Source organism: Lates calcarifer, linkage group LG4 (assembly GCF_001640805.2).
Source record: "Lates calcarifer isolate ASB-BC8 linkage group LG4, TLL_Latcal_v3, whole genome shotgun sequence".
In the NCBI taxonomy this organism is placed as follows: domain Eukaryota; kingdom Metazoa; phylum Chordata; class Actinopteri; family Centropomidae; genus Lates; species Lates calcarifer.
This window is the reverse complement of record NC_066836.1, coordinates 14,987,616-15,007,585: the sequence shown is the minus strand read 5'-3', so window position 1 is coordinate 15,007,585 and position 19,970 is coordinate 14,987,616. Positions and strand designations below refer to the sequence as shown.

General features: G+C 43.2%; 1 protein-coding gene across 1 annotated transcript; it reads left to right on the top strand.

The window, feature by feature from the left end:
* The first annotated feature begins 8,634 nt into the window (after positions 1 to 8,634).
* onecut3b (one cut homeobox 3b) lies at positions 8,635 to 19,652 on the top strand. The gene is made up of 3 exons (XM_051070081.1): positions 8,635 to 9,715; positions 19,294 to 19,533; positions 19,594 to 19,652. Exons 1-3 carry the CDS (start codon positions 8,635 to 8,637, stop codon positions 19,650 to 19,652), a joined length of 1,380 nt encoding a protein of 459 aa, XP_050926038.1.
* The last annotated feature ends 318 nt before the right edge of the window (positions 19,653 to 19,970 follow it).

Genomic DNA, 19,970 nt, shown 5'->3' with positions numbered 1-19,970 from the left:
TTTGCACATTGTTAGCAGCACCTCATCCAGTTTACGTAGGATAAAGTGTAGTGAGGAGGCTGCTGTCTACGATATTTAAGTGCCTGGTAATTGTTTTAAATGTGGGTTTGTGCTTGCAAACCTGAACACCTCACACATTTTCTCCATCTCTTGGAGGCAAATCGACCAATAAGGGACTTTTGAGATTATGTCCATAACTATGGCACTTAGATGGCCAAGTAAGCTGCTGGGTAATGATGGGGAAACCCCTCCGTCCATGAGGAGCAGTTCGGCCTGGCCTCATCCCAGCCCTGTACTCCTCTACCTCCTGATGATCCATGCCTCCCGGGCCCATCACTTGTCAATATCCCCACATTAATTTGAGAGACTGCATGGAAGTGGATATGCTTGTGTGGGGGGCAGGGCTCTCTGAGAAGGTGTGGAGGGGGTGGGGGGTGGGGGGGGGGTGGGGGGGGGCGCAGTGGCACATAGGAGACAAGGACATGAGAAGGAGAGAAGCAGGTGGAGGAGGAGAAACGAGAGGAAAATGAGGAAATGGGGAGCGGGATGAAAGATGGGAGAGCCGAGCGCGGGTGAGAAAGAGAGGACTGCACAAAGAGGCTGTGTTTTGCCCATTAACCATTCTTATACATGACTTCTCTCAAATATCAAAAGCCCTCTCCATTTGTCCAAATGAGTCCTGAAGTCAGCAGGAATCTGTAATGATAATGGCTGTTTGAGAGCTGAGCCCCAATGCGAGGAGAATCCATCACTCCCTGCCATCAAACCTCCAAACCTCTGCAAAGAGAGAGTGGAACACAACTGTGATTCATGATGGGAAAAGAGCTGTGTGTTTTTTTAAATTATTTTTTATCTATTATTTTGGTGCAGACAATATCACACACCTGCACAGAATCCTGACCACACCTTGGGGACGCTTTAAACCCACCTGCTGTACGTAGTAAATGACTTCTGTGATATGGCAGCTGACAATAAAAATGATGGCTTGTTCAATAACCATCTTCTTTTGACATTTGTCCTTTGGGCTCTGTGGTATTTTCAAGGACCAAGTGACCCCCCCATCCTCAACTTTGACCCCTTCCTGCATGGTCCAGATTACACTGGGGAGCGACAAACCTTGTAACATCATGACCTCTTTTCTGGTGACACAGAAACATATACACACACAGTGTCATCTCTCTGTGTCAACAGATTTCATTAGCTCAGTCCTGATAGTCGCTCTTTAAATCATTTCCCCTCTGTATTCATTTTTCAGACTCTAATTACAGCTGTTCTCGGCTGTGAGGAGGCCTGAGGGACTGTTTGTCATCATCTCATTATTTTCACTATGTCTTACATCGTTTTGCTCCAAACAGAGATGCAGCACATTTGTCTTTTTGCAGCCCAAAATTCACACAAAAATTCTGGCTTTCTTTCTTTTTCTGCTTTTGTTTGTCTTCAAATTTGTCACCTATTTCTAATAGACTTATTGCAGAACATTTTAAAAGGCTTCAGGGTGAGTATCGAGTGTGGCTTGCTTCAGTGAATATTTCAGCCTAGAGGAATTCTTTGAAGTAATGGTCTGCTAAGTAACTTCACTGCATTGAGCTCGATAGTTCCTCCACACTACTTACAGAAATGATTTTTCTTTTGCATGGAGTTGTGGCTGAAAAATCGCCTGTGCTACACTTGTTTTGAAATTGAGAGATATTTGCAACATTCAGTAAATGCAGGTGTATGTGTGTGTGTGTGTGTGTGTGTGTGTGTGTGTGCAGCAGGAAAAGGATTTCCAGATTTTCCAGCTCTCCTGCAATCTAATGGGTTATTTGTCATCTGCAGAGTAAAGGATTTTTAAAAGTCAAGCCAGGACCGACTCCCTCCCTATCCTTTCTCTCGCCCTCCCTCTCTTTCCCACTACCCCCCTGACACTCGCAATGGGAGATCGATAGGTTATTGATCAACTCTCTCTATCGCCAACCCACCAGACTAATCACCTTAACACCAGCCCAACTCTCTCTCTCTCTCTCTCTCTCCTTCTCATTCTCTCTCTTCCTCTTCTTCTTCCCTGTTGCTCTCCCTTTCCGTCTCTCGCTCTGTTGCTCTGTCTCACACTCATTGTCAGGGTAAACGCAGCTTTTTTCCTGCATTTGGAGCTCAAAGCCGGCTCGATGAGTGTTTTCCCCTCCTCAACCTCAGAAGTAAACACACACAGAACCTTTAAATTATCCCCAATATTAAATCCACATCCTTGCGTCTCCTTTTCCAGTTGCCAATAATTGCCAAACTGAATCTATGTAGCTGTGCCTTAGATAAAACAAGAAAATTTACCATTGTGGCAAGTGCTCTTCATCTATCTCTCATTTCTCTCACTCCTTCTCTGCTCCTGCTCCCCTGCCTCCATCTCTCTCTGTCTGTCTTTGTTCAGGGGTAAAATCGATGGAGTGTATGAAACCAGCATATTTCTCTGCCTCCTGCTGGAGGAGACCTGAGAGAAGCAAACACGGAGAAGGTGGTTTACAGTAAATCTGTACGTTTCTGTTTTGTCTTTTTGAACGCCTTCTTTAGGTTATAGTCAATTTTTTAAGCACAGGAAGCTGCTCGGTAAACGCTGCTGAAGCCTTCAGTACAAAAATCTCATGTGCACTTAGAGAAGATAAGCTGAGCGAAGAGTGTTTTCACATGGAGTGATTTGTCTGTTTGTATTTGCGATGTCCACTTCACGATCAACATACACATAATCCAAATTTGTATCAGATGGGAGAAGCTCAACACACACGCACTCACATACATAACCCTTTTTTTCTATTGAATTAATCATCAGAAACAGATTTGAAGAAACAGTTGTTTTCAGAATCTCATTTTAAATTGTGCAGACGAATAATTCAACAGTTCAGCAACACATTTATACAAAGAGGAGGAAACTGTTCTGTCCCTTTCTGTTCAGGAACAACAAAGTCCACAGAGGTCAGGACTGTTTTTTTTCTTCCTTTTTTTTCGATCCAGAGGCCAAGCGAGTGAAGTCCAATGCATCCCTTTTGGGTACAGGCTGCATGAGGTTTTCTAGTGGCCCAGTTGACTAATAATCTGTTGCTTTGCCTCTGTATGGTGAAGATAAGAGTTTCCCTCCTTTATAAGCCTCTAACTGCACTGAAGTGATGTGACGAAAAGCAGATAATCCCTGGAGGAGAAGCGAGATGACCTATGACCTTTGGATATAAAATGGTTGAAGATGATGTTGTTCTCAGTATGAAGTGTTTGAAGTGACCAGTGTGGGAAACTATCCTGGAATTTGTGATCCATTTATATCGTAATCTACTTCACATGAAAATTTCACTCCTGGAAATAAAGGGATATGTCATATGTTCTTTAAATCCCTTCATAGCTTTGAAAACAAACACATTCTCAAGCACACACAGTATATTCAGCTGCAGAAACAATATGGCTGTGTGAAACACCAAGCACACACACACAAACACAAACCGACACACACACACACACACACACACACACACCTCACAGGAGAATTGATTGACTATTCTGTCTCAATACATCTCTCCTTCTGTTACTTAGCAACCAGTGCCTGAGAGGATATGGATGCTGGAGAAGTTGTACTACTGTGCATTTTCAGTTGATAAAGAGATATGATTAACGAAAATGTCACCATCACTGTATGTGTGTGAAATGGTGAAAAAGATGACTCACAAACACAAAAGGAAACATGGTCTCTTCACGATCCTGTTGTTAATTTAAACTCTAATGCCTCAATTCTTGACTTAAAATACTCCACAGCTGCAGGAGGGTTAGAATCAATGACAAGAATATCACAGTTTGGTTTTTCAGTGTTGAACCGATTGAGCGAGCACATCAAGTTGTTGAGCTGTTTGAATCAATGTGATTTTCTTTTTCATAAAATATAATAAAAATAAATAAATAATTCTGCTTTTATTTTGGTAAGATAATCTTTAGTATGACTAGATTTATTTTTCTAAATATTTTCTTCTATCCTTTCATAATCACAGAAGCTGTTGAGAAGTCAGGATATCGTATTTATATTTGCCACTTTTACAGTGTCATATGACACAGCTGAATTTACTTTACTGTGACTAATCACATTTCACTCTAATATGGCTGGCCTGATTTCTTTTATTTTGAAAAGGCTGATAATAGACTGACTGTATTTTCAGAGAATTTTTGAACTTTTTAGGTCTGCACCCAAACATGAACTAAACCAGTTAACGACTCCTGCAATATAAACAGGGTGGAGACAATATATCCACTGCTGCAAAGTAAATGTTCAATACAAACCTTAGATGCTGCTTAATAAACTCATTTTATATATTGTATTATGTCTTAAAAAACACTTGAGATAAAATTGCTTTTGTGATTATGTGCTTCTTGCAGTGAAAGACTTTAAGTAGATTGAATTATCTCTATTAAAACAAACTGTCTTGTGATTGACAACCTCTGTGAGAGGCTTCAAATCAGGATACAGCTAAACTATTTATTTCTTATATACATAAATAAATACTCTAACATCGACTGACGGTGTATCCAATAGTCAGATCGTGTTTTAATATAATAAAATATATGACAAAAATATATATGACATTACTCTGTTGTTTACCACTGCAGGTGGGAGACTGTTGAGAGGAAAAGACCTGGTAAACATGATCATAGTGAGAGATGGTGTGAAAAAAAAACTATATTTCTTTAACAAATTCTGTTACTGATTTACTACACACTTTTACACAAACTTGTGATTTCAGTCAGTGTACAAGGAAATTACTTTGTTCGTACTTAGTTAATGTGTCTGCCAGAACATGTCAGCTTCTATTTTCTAGCCAACATACAGACTTACAAATTTTGTTGTTTTGCATTTCAGGATCTTTTTAGCTGTGGCTTGGTCTTCACAAGAGAAAAACAACAACAAAAACATGATCAATATATTTTTTCTTCTTGTAAAACAGTAAAATATGATGCAATCAGTTAATATGTTATTACATTAGCTAGACGGCAGATATGTTGACTTTTGGTGGGTTAACCACTTATTTTCCTGTGGTTGCACACACTAAGTAAGCTGCACTGATGCCAGCCATGTACCTCAACACATCCTGGAAACATCCTGGATGCTTTTGCTGTGGAATGAGATTTTCTTTGCTCTCTTCTTCTTGGTCTTTTACTTGTTTCTGCAGTTGTTTTTGGAGTTGAAACGCTCCTCTATTTTTTTCTTTCTCTGTGACAGGCCTTTATGATGAACATTTGAATTTATCTCACAGGTTGACTGTGAATTGTGGAACATATAAAGAAATCAGAAACATTTCTGTAATGATGGAAGTTCTACATAAAATTAATTTTTCAATCTATATGAGAGAATTTAATGTATAATTTAATTGTTATATGTGAAGCTCATTCCAGGTCAAATCTACAGTACATCCAGATTTTCAGTTTCTGCATCAGCTCAAAGAAACAATATTAGGAAAAACAGTGCACTGTATCCAAACCCTGTCTCCTAAAGATTGTCTAAATAGACAATTAAACGGTTTGTCCCAGGACACACACACACACACACACACACACACACACACACACACACACACACACACACACACACACACACCGTATTGTTTTCAATAAATCCACACACTGACATCAGTGCTATAAACCAGTTGAATGCGGTGTTTAAAACCTGATGTTGGCCTTTGTCAGAAACACTGAGGCTGATCTCACAGTCAAACCATGGTGAGAAAACAATGATACTGTTTATTATAAGTACAATGAAATACCATTAATATTAAGTCTATGTTTGAGACTAAAATAACCCCAGCACGATTTTTACCCGAACTAAAACAATAGGCTACAAAGCAATATGATCTTTTTTTCGATTAGTTAAATGAGCAGAGTGTTTTGTTTTCTTTATTATAATCGAAATAACCTCTTGCTTTTGAACCTTATCAATGTAAGAAGCTAAATTACAGGCCAATATGGATATCACTCTTAACCTTACTGAAAGGAGAAAACCTAAGTTTTAAATGGCCTTTTACTCAATAGATAATAAAACAACAGCTGACATTTATTTTTCCAACATATTTCTGGTGTCAGTCATTCATGTGCCACAGGTCAAAGCCCAACCACTGAAACGATCTCACACAAATGCCTCTGTGTTTAGGAAACAGCGCCGAGTGAGAATGAAGTGATCGATGATCAATATATCGAACGCGGGGGATCAATTTCTGAACTTTAGCGGAAACAGCTTAACCACGGAGCTTTATGATATCCAGAAATAACACTTGCTATGGACCCCCCCCCCCCCCCCCCCTTTAATTTACGGGCTGTACTTCACTAAAATTATGTTCGGCCCACGGGACTCTTAAAAAATATATATTTGTGATTAAAGTCCGGCGAATAAAATTAGAAAAGCTGCGGTAAAAAGCCTCGGCTCTGTTTTTATTTTAGGGGGCTATTTTATGTTCGAGGACAAGAGGCCTGTAGCTACATAGAGCAAAAAATATATGTGCTCAAAAAGTGTGTGTGTGTGTGTGTGTGTGTTTCTTTAAAATTTGATTTTTTTTTTTTTTTTTTTTTTTTTTTTTTAAATATAACGTATACTTGAAATATATATTTTCTATTCATGGTTTTATTTAGGGGTTAAATTATAAGATAAAATAAAATCAACTCTTATGCAGCACAGTTAAACTTCCAGTGGTAAAGATTATATTTATAACATTATATGTCCTCGCACTATAAATGAATTAAACGTATTGACTAGAAGTTATAAAACATCTTTTAAAAGCTCTATTTAGTTTCATTTGATACATTGAATTTAAGGCAGATTTGCCATTCTCTCTGAGTGGATAATATTTTGTTAATGTTTATACGGATGGAAAGAATTGAACGTTTCTGTCTTTTCGATTGATCATTTCTTAATTTGTCCCATGCAGCAAACTAAATCACTAAGAACCCTATAAAAATCCATTAAAATTAAAAAGGCAAACAGACCATTGACACAGCTAATTGACACTTAACTGTTTTAAAGCTTCTCAGATTTCCTTACTCCACGGTTTAGTTACACACACACACACGCACTCTCTCTCAAACACACACCAATGCAGACACACACGCGCGCGCGGACAGTCAGATAAAACGAGCAGCATCTGCATATCGGCCGTGGTTGAAGAAGCGGATGGTACACGCATCAATCACCGGCACCGAGCCCGGTGCCGATCTGCTCCTCGAGCTCTGTCCGAGCGTCCATTTGTTTCTGTTAGTTAGTGAACAGACTGATTAGACAGCGAACACACCGAGTATCTGACTGTCTGCGAAATAAATAACAACTAATGTCGTTTAATATACAACACACAATTCAATAAAAAAGTACATTATTATTATTATTATTATTATTATTAGGGCCAAATAGCATTGTTAAAGTGTCATCACACTACATTTTCAGTCATCCAAATTATTGATATAACATACAGGCTACAATCACAAATGATCAAACTGCCTCAAAACATATGTGTCATTTTTCTTTAGTTGTTTATTTGTTCATTTTTAATCTATTAGCTGAAATAGAAGAGTGTTATGAATTCTGTATAATAACAAACTGACCTTCTCTTGTTCTGTTAAGGCAGCTTTTTACTTTCCTTATGATTTTTAAAATCGTGTCTCGTGGAAATATAATAATAGAATTAACAGAATATTATTTTGTAGCACAGTATAAAAGGCTCGTGGCTCTGGAGATAAAAACAAACTGAAGTTCATCTCTGGTCTTGGTGAACTTTGTCAGTGCTGTTCTGTCATTGGTCTCTATCACTGGGATCCTAACTTACTTTGTGACCTCCTTCACCCCCACCACCCTAACAAACCCCCCCCCCCCCCAACCGGCCTGCGCCACGTCATTAATCTCTGTCAATCAATACTTCGATCAGGTTTATCACTAAGCGCATAAATGCAAAACCATACAGTCCGTGGGAAAACAAAGTTTATCTGTAAGGAACTCATGTGTCCGGAAACTGATAGCGGCTGTATTTTACGCAAAATCCACATCAGGCCGTCACCTGTCTGTTTTTGTCACACGTGCACAGGTACGCGCGAGACACACGCGCGCACCCGCTCGGATACAGTGTGGACTTACAGAGTTGGCTTCTTCTCAAAACTAAACTAAATACAGGATCAGTTCGAGCTGTGAAATATCCTGCGTAAAACTGTGTTTCCACCAGCCGCGTTTTTTTTTTTCATCCCGCGGTGAGGAGGACTATTAAGAAATCTCTGCTCGTACCCGCCCCACATTTTAAATACACAGAGGCGCGCTCCCATCTCTCTGACACGTGGCTCAGCCTGCTCTTAGTGGAAGCGCTGTTGGACCAGAGATGAGATATCGCCCTGGAGAGCTCCCATCCACATGAACGCATAAAGCGCGGAGACGCCGCGGAGTCGCTCGGTTCTGTGCTTCCATCGGAACAATCAGAACCTGTCTACACCGCACTGGATTGATCGGAGAATTTATATCAATGGATTGGCGTTCAAATGTAATTTTATCGCTCCAGGAGGGCTAGAGGGGGTAAGAGAGAGAGAGAGAGAGAGCGTCCCTGAGTGAGAGGGAGAGACAGGGGGAGAGGGTGGGGAGGGTGGGACAGGGGAAAATATATCTTTTCAGCTATGGAGCTCACCATGGAGAACCTTCACAGCGTGTCCTCGCACTCCCAGGCGGGAGACCTCATGAGCTCTCCGCACGTGCGGCCGTCGCCGTCCCCCAGCTCCACTCCCCGGAATCTGGTCTCGCACGCTCCCGGCGCGCGGTCAGCCATGGTCTCTGGCATGGCCTCGCTCCTGGAGAGCTCCGCCGGGGACTACCGGACAGACCCGTCCGCTCTGTCCGGCCACCTGCACCCGTCCATCAGCATGTGCGAGACCGGGATGAGCCTTAGCAACACGTACACCACCCTGACCCCCCTGCAGCATCTACCTCCGATATCCACCGTCTCGGATAAGTTTCACCACCCGCACTCACACCACCACGCTGCCGCCCATCAGCGACTCTCCGCCGGGAACGTCAGCGGTAGCTTCACGTTGATGCGGGAGGACCACCGGGGGCTCGCCTCCATGGGCAACCTGTACAGTCACTATCCCAAAGAGATGTCCGTGTCCGGCATGGGCCACGGCTCGCTCTCCCCGCTGTCCAGCGGGCTGAGCTCTTTGCACAACTCCCAGCAGCCGCTCTCGGCGTACGGTCCGAGCGCGCACCTCTCCACCGACGCCAAGATGCTCTCCCCGGTGTCAGGGTTCGAGTCCCACGCCTCCATGCTGTCCCGGAGTGACCAAGAGCACCTGGCAAGGAGTTTAGGAGGTCACGGCCACGGCATGATCTCCAACCTCAACGGCATGCACCATCACCCGCACAGTCACCTCCATTCCCAGGCGAACGGCGCTGTGATGCTCGGGGACCGGGAGAGGCACGGCCACGGGGCCGGCCAGGGAGTAGCAGGGTCGGGGATCCAAGCTGAGGAGATCAACACGAAGGAGGTGGCTCAGAGGATAACGGCCGAGTTAAAGCGGTACTCCATCCCGCAGGCCATATTCGCCCAGAGGATCTTGAGCCGGTCGCAGGGAACCCTCTCAGACCTGCTACGGAACCCCAAACCCTGGAGTAAGCTCAAGTCAGGCCGGGAGACCTTCAGGAGGATGTGGAAGTGGCTGCAAGAGCCTGAGTTTCAGCGGATGTCTGCTCTCCGCCTGGCCGGTAAGACACTGCCCTTTCAGCATTAACATGTCACATTACACCTGACCGACCTTATGCAACAACCAGGCCACCTTCCACTGTGACTTTCAGATCAGAAACAGGCACACCAAACTTGCGGAGGCCCCTTAAAGATTCAGCACCACGGACAGTTCAACCGGGTTAAAAACAAAGCGCACAGAGGCTCAGGCTCACTGAAATTATCCACATCCCTTATTTCCTGAAACCTGACACAAACATAGACTGTTTATAGAAAGAGAACAAGTCTAATTGTTGCTCATTTAGATCTCTGGAAACCTGGGATATTAACGATTGCTTTGGGCGTGTACATTTGCGTTTACGCGGGCTGTTGTAGACTAAATTTGTGGGTCTATATTTTTGATCGGCACATAGCAAATCGCCATTGATTCACAATAAACCTCGAAATAGTTGCCCTCCCCCGACGCCTTTTTCCCCCCTCTTTCTCTCTCTCTCTCTCTCTCTGTCCGACCATAAACACACAGCAGCAGCAGCAGCAGCAGAGGCGGAGGTGGTGGTGGTGGTGGTGGGGCTACTGGGCCAACTAGTTGCGCGAGGAGAAGCGGGGTGACCCCAGGCTGCCTGATCAATACGCCAGTTCCCACTCTCCCTTTTAAATGTGGCATGCGGATCAATACTCGTATCGGAGCTGAAAGTCGCAATAACCGCACGGTCTCTCCGGCTTTTCATTTAGTACTCCGGTGTAAAAGCTCTAAATTTAGAACATAGACAGGTATGATCGCTCAAACTCATTACACTGGCGCGAGCTTCTTCTTCTTCTTCTTCTTTTAACGCCTTCTCAGTGACGCTGTCAGTGTCAGCGGAGTTAGATGTGACCACAGAAATCATAACAACTTCACCAGAACTCAAGTCATGTAATTACAGATTTTAAAAAAGGTTTATACTACTGTAAACCAGACCCAACTCTGCCAGTATATGATCCCCAGATCTATTTCAAGGCAACGTTAAGCTGCATGAACACTTCTGATGAAATATTGATTTCAGCTGTGGGATGGGGGATTGGAAACAGGGACCAGTATGGTCAAGAAAACATAGAGAATATAGAGTTGTTTTTTTTGACGCTGAAAAACACAAAAAGGAGCGATAGGAGCGATTTTCACTGAAAAAAGGTGGTGAAAATAATGGTGTCAACAACTCAGAGGTACAGATGCCCACACCAGCAGTGTGTGTGTGTGTGTGTGTGTGTGTGTGTGTGTGTGCGCGCGCGCGCGTGTGTATAAATGTATTACAGTAAAATACATTACAGTCATACCTTTGACCTCCTGTTTTCAGGCTGGATAATATAATCCATCACAGTTTAACAATATGGACAACAACATTAGACTGAGCAGAATCAGTAAAGTGTAGAAAACTGGCAGACGATAGATAGATAGATAGATAGATAGATAGATAGATAGATAGATAGATAGATAGAGGATTAGTAGCTGAGGCTGTGAGTGTCATTAATAGTGTAGCTCTGTCCTTTCAGTGTTTGCCTGGCTTTGCACATAGGAGATCAATAAGGCCGTTTCCCCTTCCCAACCCCCTTCTCTCCCACTCCCTGGTGCTCTCCCTCTCTGTTTTTCTTTCTCTCTCTCTCTCTCTGCAGCACATGAAAATAATATCTCTAATCTCTTACTGGATAACCTGGCAACAGGCAGGCAGGTTGTTTGGCTTCAAAAGATCAGAGCCACAGAACAAAACAAAGAAAAAAAGGGGGCATTGACTGGAGGGCTAGGAGAGGGGTGATAGAGAACATGTTTCATAAAGTCAAACAATGCACAGCACAGCCATTTTCCATCCTCTCTGCTCCCTCCCTTTGCCAGACCCGTCTGTTAATGCCCATCAAACTTGCTCGTGCCATGAAAGATTAATACGAGTTCGCTGTATCTCGTATTTTTTTTTTTCTTTTTTCTATCCAAACGGACCAAATCGGGGCCGCGCTAAACTTCAGTCGGCCCGGCTTAAGCGCAAAAGCGAGAAAAGCAAAACTGACATGATGGGGGTGATGGGGTGGGGGTGGTGGCGAGAGCTTGGGAGATGCCATTGATTGACTGAGGGCAGGCAGGTTTGGGGCTTTGTGTGAACAGCCAGATAGAGGCAGGGTAGTGAAAGGATCAATACCGACCTTAATAATTGATAAGTATAAGGGAGAAGGAGGGGAGATGGGGAAGAACGAGAGAGAGGCAGGGAGCGGTGATGTTAGCGCTTGTAACAGCATCTTCTAGGGGTAAGCAAAGTCGGATCTGTGGTTAACAGTGGAGGACCACACACCAGCCTCGCTGCCTTAACGCCACGGCAAGAGGGCGTGTAAGTGGTTTTCTGAAGAACCTTGTTTACACCCCGAAAACATCCTGTGAAATATCAATAGCGCGGGATCTGACACCAACAAAGGTGGTGTAGACTTCCAGCGCCTCTCAGATCAGAGGAAACCTCTCTGGCCAGTTTGCAACAGAGAGACTTGTGGTGGAATCAGGGGCAGGAAAGGCTGATATTTTAACACAGACATGAGACGATCAGAGCGTCTTACAGTAGACAAAGAGCATCAGAGCATCCAGCTGCCTATCGAGTTGTAGTAATGAGTGCTTTTCTGCTCATGTCAGCGAATCCTCAAAGCAATCCAAGGTTGTGATGTCATTTGATTTTAAAGGTTGCTGTGCTTTATGGGGATTGTAATGTGTCTTTATGGAGGCACGCGAGCACATTTCACTCAGTGTGTGCGCGTGTGCATGCACGCGTGTGTCTGCTCGAGTGTTTTCCACATATGTGTGTGTGTGTGTGACTGGGTTATAGAGTGTGTCTGCACTATACATTGTTCAGGCTTATCTGACTCGCTCTGAATCGGTATTGATTTCCTCTCTTCTGCTCTCTTCGGCTCCCTCATTCTCTCTCTCTCTCTCTCTCTCTCTCTCTCTCTCTCTCTCTCTCTCTCTCTCTCTCTCTCTCTCTCTCTCTCCTCCCAGCCCCCCCCCCCCCCCCCGTTTCTGTCTCTTCTGGCTCTGTACCAGCATCAGCAAAGGCAGATCCTTTGCCTTCCACCCTGATTTCATCTCTGCTCTCTGGTCATCTCTCTCGCTCTCTGTAACATCAGGCACAATTCAGTTTTGCATACAGCCACTGTACCGGCACGCTGCTGTGAAATAATTCTGCACTCAGTGTGAATGAGAATGAATGTGTCACGACCTATAAAACCCACATGCTTTACAACATGCTGCATGGAGGAGTTCTACATAGCTTCATATAAACTGTACAAACAACCTCCGGATAAACATTTGAAGTGACCTTTCATGACACACACCTAATGAAATGAGATATTTGAGGCACTTAACAGCATAAAGCCCTCATCCTAATCAATCACAGCATGTCGTTTTATGAATATGATTTGTGCAGGAGATGCAACATTTAGTTTAGATTCTTTAACGGGGCTATAGGGGGTAGAAATATATGATCCAGCTGCTCACAGAGATTCCATTCTCCAGCTATTTTGCCTTGAAGTGTAATTAAAACGATTAAGATAAAAATGTAAACATGCAGCAGTGATGTTGTCCATTAGGTGCCCCTCTTAATTCAAGCTTTTATTTTTGGAGAACAGCTTTGTAGTTCGTTTTGGAAAAGCTTGTTGATTAATTGCCTTCGCGTCAGTTTGGAGAAGACCTCCTGGTGCTGAACAGACAGCACCCTCTGATCTCACACAGCAGCGGTTTGGTGTTGAAGGTGAAAATACCAATAAAACATTTAGAGCGCCGATTTGTCCGATTACTAATGGTTCAATTAGCACTTTTCAACTTTAACTTTATTGTCCACAAGGGGAATGTATCAGCCTACACAGAAACTTGTTTCAGCCTTAGACTATCCATAGCTCTGTGTGTGTGAGAGAGAGACTTTGAATGTGTGTGTTTGTAATTAGAGGTTTATTTTTATCAAAAAAATTCCCACTTAGCCCATTTTATGTATTAAATCCGATACTTCGTTTATATTAAAAAAAAGAATAAATTAATTCTCTATTTAACAGTGGGTATTTTAAAACCCACATTTATATTTAAAATCTCATTTCGTTGAGGTTTCCCCCTATTTTTGTTGATGTTGTTTATATCTACAGCTTCATTTACTACATTCATCTTTAAAAATAATACAGTGGTCTGTTGGTGTTGCTGTGTGTTTGCTACAGGCCGCAGATTTCTCAGTGTTTCAGGCAAACATTGCTCATTGTTGTTGCTGCTGTTCTCGTCAAATTAAAAGCCAGATGAGTCGACATTTTCTTTCGAAAATTAGATTTAAAAAATAAAAACAATCTAGGCAATGAAAACATTTGAACCGTAGCTTCAATAAAAACACATTCTACAAAACGAAAAACGCTGAACATTTAAACCCCTTTACATCCGATTTTCGACAACATTTGCCATCCTGATCAATAGAAAATGACTATTTTATTTTCTGATAATCTTTTACTAAATATCTCTAATCGTTTCGGAAAATATTTCATGACACTGTAAATACAGTACTTTTCTCACTTTAACTTTTCCCTCAATGGCTCATTTTTTAGTTTCGTTGGCATCGAGAGCTTCGTTTTATTTTGTAAAATTCGACTATAAATGTTTGACAGGAGCCTGTGCTCTCTACAGTGAAAATTTCCATCTACAATTTTCTCAGGAAAAAAGGCAGGGAAAAAACAAAACAAAAAACATTTGGAGGTAACGCAAGCCAAGCAGACGTTTTATAGACTGCAAGCCAATATCTGACAGGCTGTAAAGCTGCCGATCACTCGTCTCAACGAGACAACACAGGCCTTACATCGACAAATAATCGAAAGCTTTCAAATAATCCAATCCTGATCAATTGAGAGTATTTTAAGGCTGAAGGGACGGGTTGGTTTCACCGCTGCTGCTGCTGCTCAGTGTTGTTAACTGATGTGTGGATGATGGTGGTGATGGAGGGTGGAGGAGGTGGTGGGGTGCATTCGGGCGTTTTACTTCCCAGCAATGAATAGGCCTATAATATGATCAATATAATCAATAACCGTACATCTGAGAGGTGTGACAGAGAGTGATTGACGCCAAACTGTTTCTCGCCTGCAGTAGTCCGTCCAGGGCGGGAGAGGGCCCGTCTCACCGCACACAAAGCCCGATCTCATCCGTCCGTCCAGGCGTCGACTAGCAGCAGCACGGTGCGGTTAGTTCACCGTCTGCCCCCCACCTCCCCCCTAACCTCCTCTCCAACTCCCTCTCCCTGCCTCCCTCCCTCACCCCCTCCCCCATCCACCCCTACTTCATGTCTCATCTGCCCTCACACACACACACACACACAAACATTTAAGTGTTAAATTGATGTAAATTTTTTAGTCTCCTGTAACTATTCACTAATTGCTTTTTGTTTATATGTGTGTTTCTCTAGAGCCACGGTAAACCCACCTCTCCATTTCACCACATCTCAGGCTATAGATAGATGGCATTTAAAGTGTGACTCACCCACATCTAGCTATTTATTGGCTTTCATCTCTGTTTAATCTCAACGTGATACCTTAAAGGACACCTGAGAATCTCATGTTCTCCTCCTGCACGCTCAAAACTTCAGGCCAGAATGTCTTAAGACAAAATCCTGTTTACATCTGTAGCCCTGCTGTTGTGTAACACAGCTATAATCAACTGTTTTCATGTGTGAAGAAAGGACATTTAAAGCCTACCCCTATGACTTAAAACAAACAAACAAACAAACAAAAAAAAAAAAAAACTGTTGTGTTGATTGTTAAATCACTTGACTGTTTGAGCCTCCCATGTGCAGAGAGATGGATTTGCAGGGTACAACACTAGAAGTAGAAGTTTAGTCTCTGTGGGTTTAACATGTATTGGTCTGAGCAGGGTTTGTGAATCACAGTGAGTACTCACCTTACACAGGTCTGATCTGGAAACAATGAGAGTAGACTTTTCAGTGAAGTAGGAAGCATCTTGTTTCTGGTAGCTATATGTTTGAAATGAAATGAGAGAAAGGAAAGGTCACGTCAGAGTAGGTTCTTATGTCATAAAACATGTCAGAAGTGAAAATTTGACACTACTGAATGTGAATAGCAGTGGGTTTTGTCAGTCATTTCACTTTAAGTCATACATTCCTATCTGGCACTGACATGTACTGTGATATAAGAGACAAAAGTCAACCAGCCTCCACCTTCTGCCCTGCCCTTCACCTTCGTCTTCACGTATAAGTGCACTGCCAAAGCAGAAACAACAGCAGCCACTTAAGTGATAAAGCAGAGCTGCTCTTAAAAGGAGGCTCTAGTGCAACTTAACATGCTGCACAGCCAGCGAGTTAATCTTTGGATCAGCAAGAGGTTGAGATTAAGCAAAGTGGCAGTCGCCTGATACCTTTAGCATCGTTGACACCCAGGCAATATGAAAGAGACGACATGAGCAAGTGCCACTTGAGACTGCTGAGCATCCTCGCTTGTCTCTTCAGAAAAGCCCATTTGGTAATGAGGCAACTAAAGATAGCCTACAACGCTTTAGCTCCTGCCTCAAGAGATGTTGCTTTAATGAGCAGCTCCCTCTTTTCCTTCCCTGTGGTCCTATTCATTGCTGGGGAAGGGGATGTTCACGGGGGAGGCCAGGGGAGTCTCATTTGAAATGGACCTATTGATTATCTGAAATATGTATTGACCATGCAGGCCTGGGGCATTGTGCTAACTCCTTGGTTTCACTTGGTTACAGGAGGGCAGCGGTGGTTTTTGCTCCGCAGGCCTCTGAGCTGCAGAGCTGCATTCGAGCTGATGGAGGAGAACCAGAGTGGTGTTGGCATTGTAAAATGGCCGGTAGCACAAGTTGTTCGAAAACAGGCATTACATATTAAATTATCACTATATTAGCACTAGCATTCAGTCATTACATTAGGGAGTATTGAGTTTGGTTTGAGACAGCACTTAGAGAGCCGTGAGGAGATTCTGGCATGGCTGGGCCTGAACCAATTGAATAAACGTTCCATGAAATGGTTCTGAAGTGCGGATCAATCAATATGGGGGCTATCAATCTGAGGGCAAATTAAAACAATTGAGAAAAACAACAAGAGGGAAACAGTTGAAGAAGTCAAGAGGGGATGGAGTGATGTATCTGTGGAGGTTCTAATGCAGGGACAAACATATAACCTACATTCCGCTGAGGAAAAATATCTCGTAATTATGCTTTGCTTGCAGTAACAAAGCATGAACAATGGCAACTCAAACACATGCACGCTCAGGCACAGGCATGCATACACACGTGCACATTCATATTGATCTCCCCCTCACAGTCAAATCTGTTTACTGCTGTTGTCTAAACCTGCTGTAAAGTCATCAATCATTTGCATACACCACCTCCACACTGCAGCCAGCTTCGTTCTCTCTCTCTCTCTTTCCTTTCCTCCATCTCATCCTCTCCTCTCTTCCTCCCTTCCTCCCCCACACATACACAAACACTTCTGGGATGAATATCATTCCTCACTTTGTTTCTTTCTCCCACGCTCGTCAACACACTACATCTCGTGCACGCGCATTACTTTTATTTCTATGAATTAAAAATATATAAATTAGTGACATACATGAGAGACATTTTTTTTTGTGCTTCTCCGGAGCTCTAAGACTGGATGACTGCCACTCTTTTCCGCCACATCTCCTTTGTTCTTCCACAGATAAACAATTTCTTCTCCATCTGTCTGTCACAAAGCGCGCTCTTGAGCTATACTCCCCATACACGCCACACACACACACACACACACACACGTACACACATACACCTCGGTCTCGCGGATCGATGGGGATCGATCGGGTGGGGAAGGGAGCCCTGATTACTGGACCACGTGTTCGGGAGAAAACCGCGGAAAATCGATCATTGCAGCTTTTTAGGGCAGCAGAACAGAACAGACTCCCTCCAGTCTCCACAGCTAGAGCCGAGCCAACTGACGGTGCATCCAGGCACGGCGGACCGCTTCTTTGTCAGCATTTCACATCATGCTCCTCCAGTTTCAACACAGACTCACAGACCCACTATTTATCCACCACAACCCCTTTTTTCCTAGGACAAATGTAATTGTTTAATCAGAATATTAACAATTAAACTTTCCATCCTTCCACATTTGGCCACTGCACTAACTTTAAAAGACCCCACTGGTGCCCCCCACCCCACCCCAAGTTGTGGCCCATTATCCACACACTGTACAACCCACTTTACATTACTGATGACCGCTTTCTAAGCCTCAGTTTTTAGATTGATTTCTTATCCTCCAGGCGGCCACTAGTTTCACTTCATTTCACTGCACTTTGAAAATCAACTTCTAGAGATTTGAAACTTGCCTGAAATCCATCCCAATGAGCAATTAGCCTCCACCGTGTTTGTTTGTTTGTTCATGTTATTGTCATGTTCTGCTGCAGCTGCAAAGCAGGGGGGGCATTTTAAAAAGGCGACCCTTTCCGTAGCATTCACGGACAGTTCGACTTCTGGGTTTTGACACCCAGCTTCCTAAAAGTAGAAATGTTTTGCCCCCATGGGCTTTACTCTGAATACAGACAGGAAAACAGGTCTAAATAAAATGGCTGAAGCGATCATCTAAATGTATTTGTTTCTTCTGTACAAAGAGTAGCTAACAACTGAGTCTTAAATTTCATATGTTGGAGTGTTCTTGAACACACCAACAGGAAGAGTTTTCAAACCAGCCCCCCGTTTGCAGATGCAGAAGAAAGAATACCACATAATAATCATTTAGAAAATATAGGAATTAAAGAAAACTGACTATCCATTGTCAGGCAAGTTTCATATGTCTGTTGATTTTAATACCATAGTGAGATAAAGGGAAACAGAGGCTGTGTGAAAGGTAAGAAAATATAAAATAAAACAAACATAAAATTTAAAGGCTGAAAAAGCCACTGCAATGATCTTTAAAGGATCCTTAGTGTCCACTACTCAGCTTGGAAAGACGTGAGATGTAGCTTTGGCCAACTTGTTTTGGAAGTGGTACCATGATCTGATATCTCAGTTCAAACTTTAAGAATCTGAGTCAGAAAGATGTTTTCTTTTGTTCTTTTTTCACTCCCCAGTGTCGACTCGCTGACTTCTTGTTTTCCATTCTGACCTTCCCACTTTTCTATTCTCTGTTTTGTTGCCTCCCACTCCTCCTGTTATATGTTACATGCATGTCGTTTTGTTATTTTCACCTCCAAATTTGCACCTGTCCTCCCACACAATACAGTCACAATATAAGTTTTACTTGAGCAACACATTTTAATGAAATATTACAATTTCTGGAACACTAGAGGATTCATTTATACACACAAACACCTGCTACTGGTCCATTTTGCTTTCACACTCTGATTTGCCCTTTAGTCATTTCAATTGTAAGTCTTGATTTCTTTGGTATTTTCCTTTGTGTCATCATTAGGTGTCTAAGGCATCCAACCCTGATAATGTAGCCATATGATGCATCATTTGTTTCTTCCCACCCAACTCTGTGTTTTGTATTTTGTAACTTTACAGGAGCACAGAATATTTCGATGGCAATAAAACTCTTCTCTCTCTCTCTGTTGTCTCCCCTCCTCCTCCTCTATCCAGCATGTAAACGCAAGGAGGAGGACCGAGGACGAGAACGCAGCCAGGTGCCAAAGAAGCAGCGACTGGTCTTCACCGACCTGCAGCGTCGCACCTTGGTAGCCATCTTCAGAGAGAACCGCCGCCCCTCCAAAGAGATGCAGGTCACCATCTCCCAGCAGCTCGGCCTGGAGCTCTCCACCGTCTCCAACTTCTTCATGAACTCACGCCGCCGCTGTCCGGACCGCTGGGACACAGAGGAGCTCGGTCACGGGGTGCATGGCCACAGCCACGTGCAGCACACTCCTCACGGAAACAACAACACCAACGCCTCACCCATCCAACCTGGTACCTCCTCTGCAACCACGTTCTCCAAGGCCTGACGGTGGCAGGATGGCTCATTGAACAGATGCATGGAGGATGGAGGAGGAGGAGGGAGGGGGGGTGTTTTTCACCAAAGAAGTGGGCTCTAACTCTGATCCTGCAGAGCTACAGGGTGTGCAGCTTCAGATCACTCATCTGATTCATCTACTCAAAGTGCTGAGGACTTGTGCAGATGAATCAGATCCTCTCAATGCTCCATGTGTTTTCTGTTAATTTGAATGTCACTCTTAGGGGCTAATGTTCATTTTTTTTCAAATCATGGCTCTTCAAACCAAAGATCCAGTAGCTTTAGGGAGTTGCCCTCAAACAACCACATG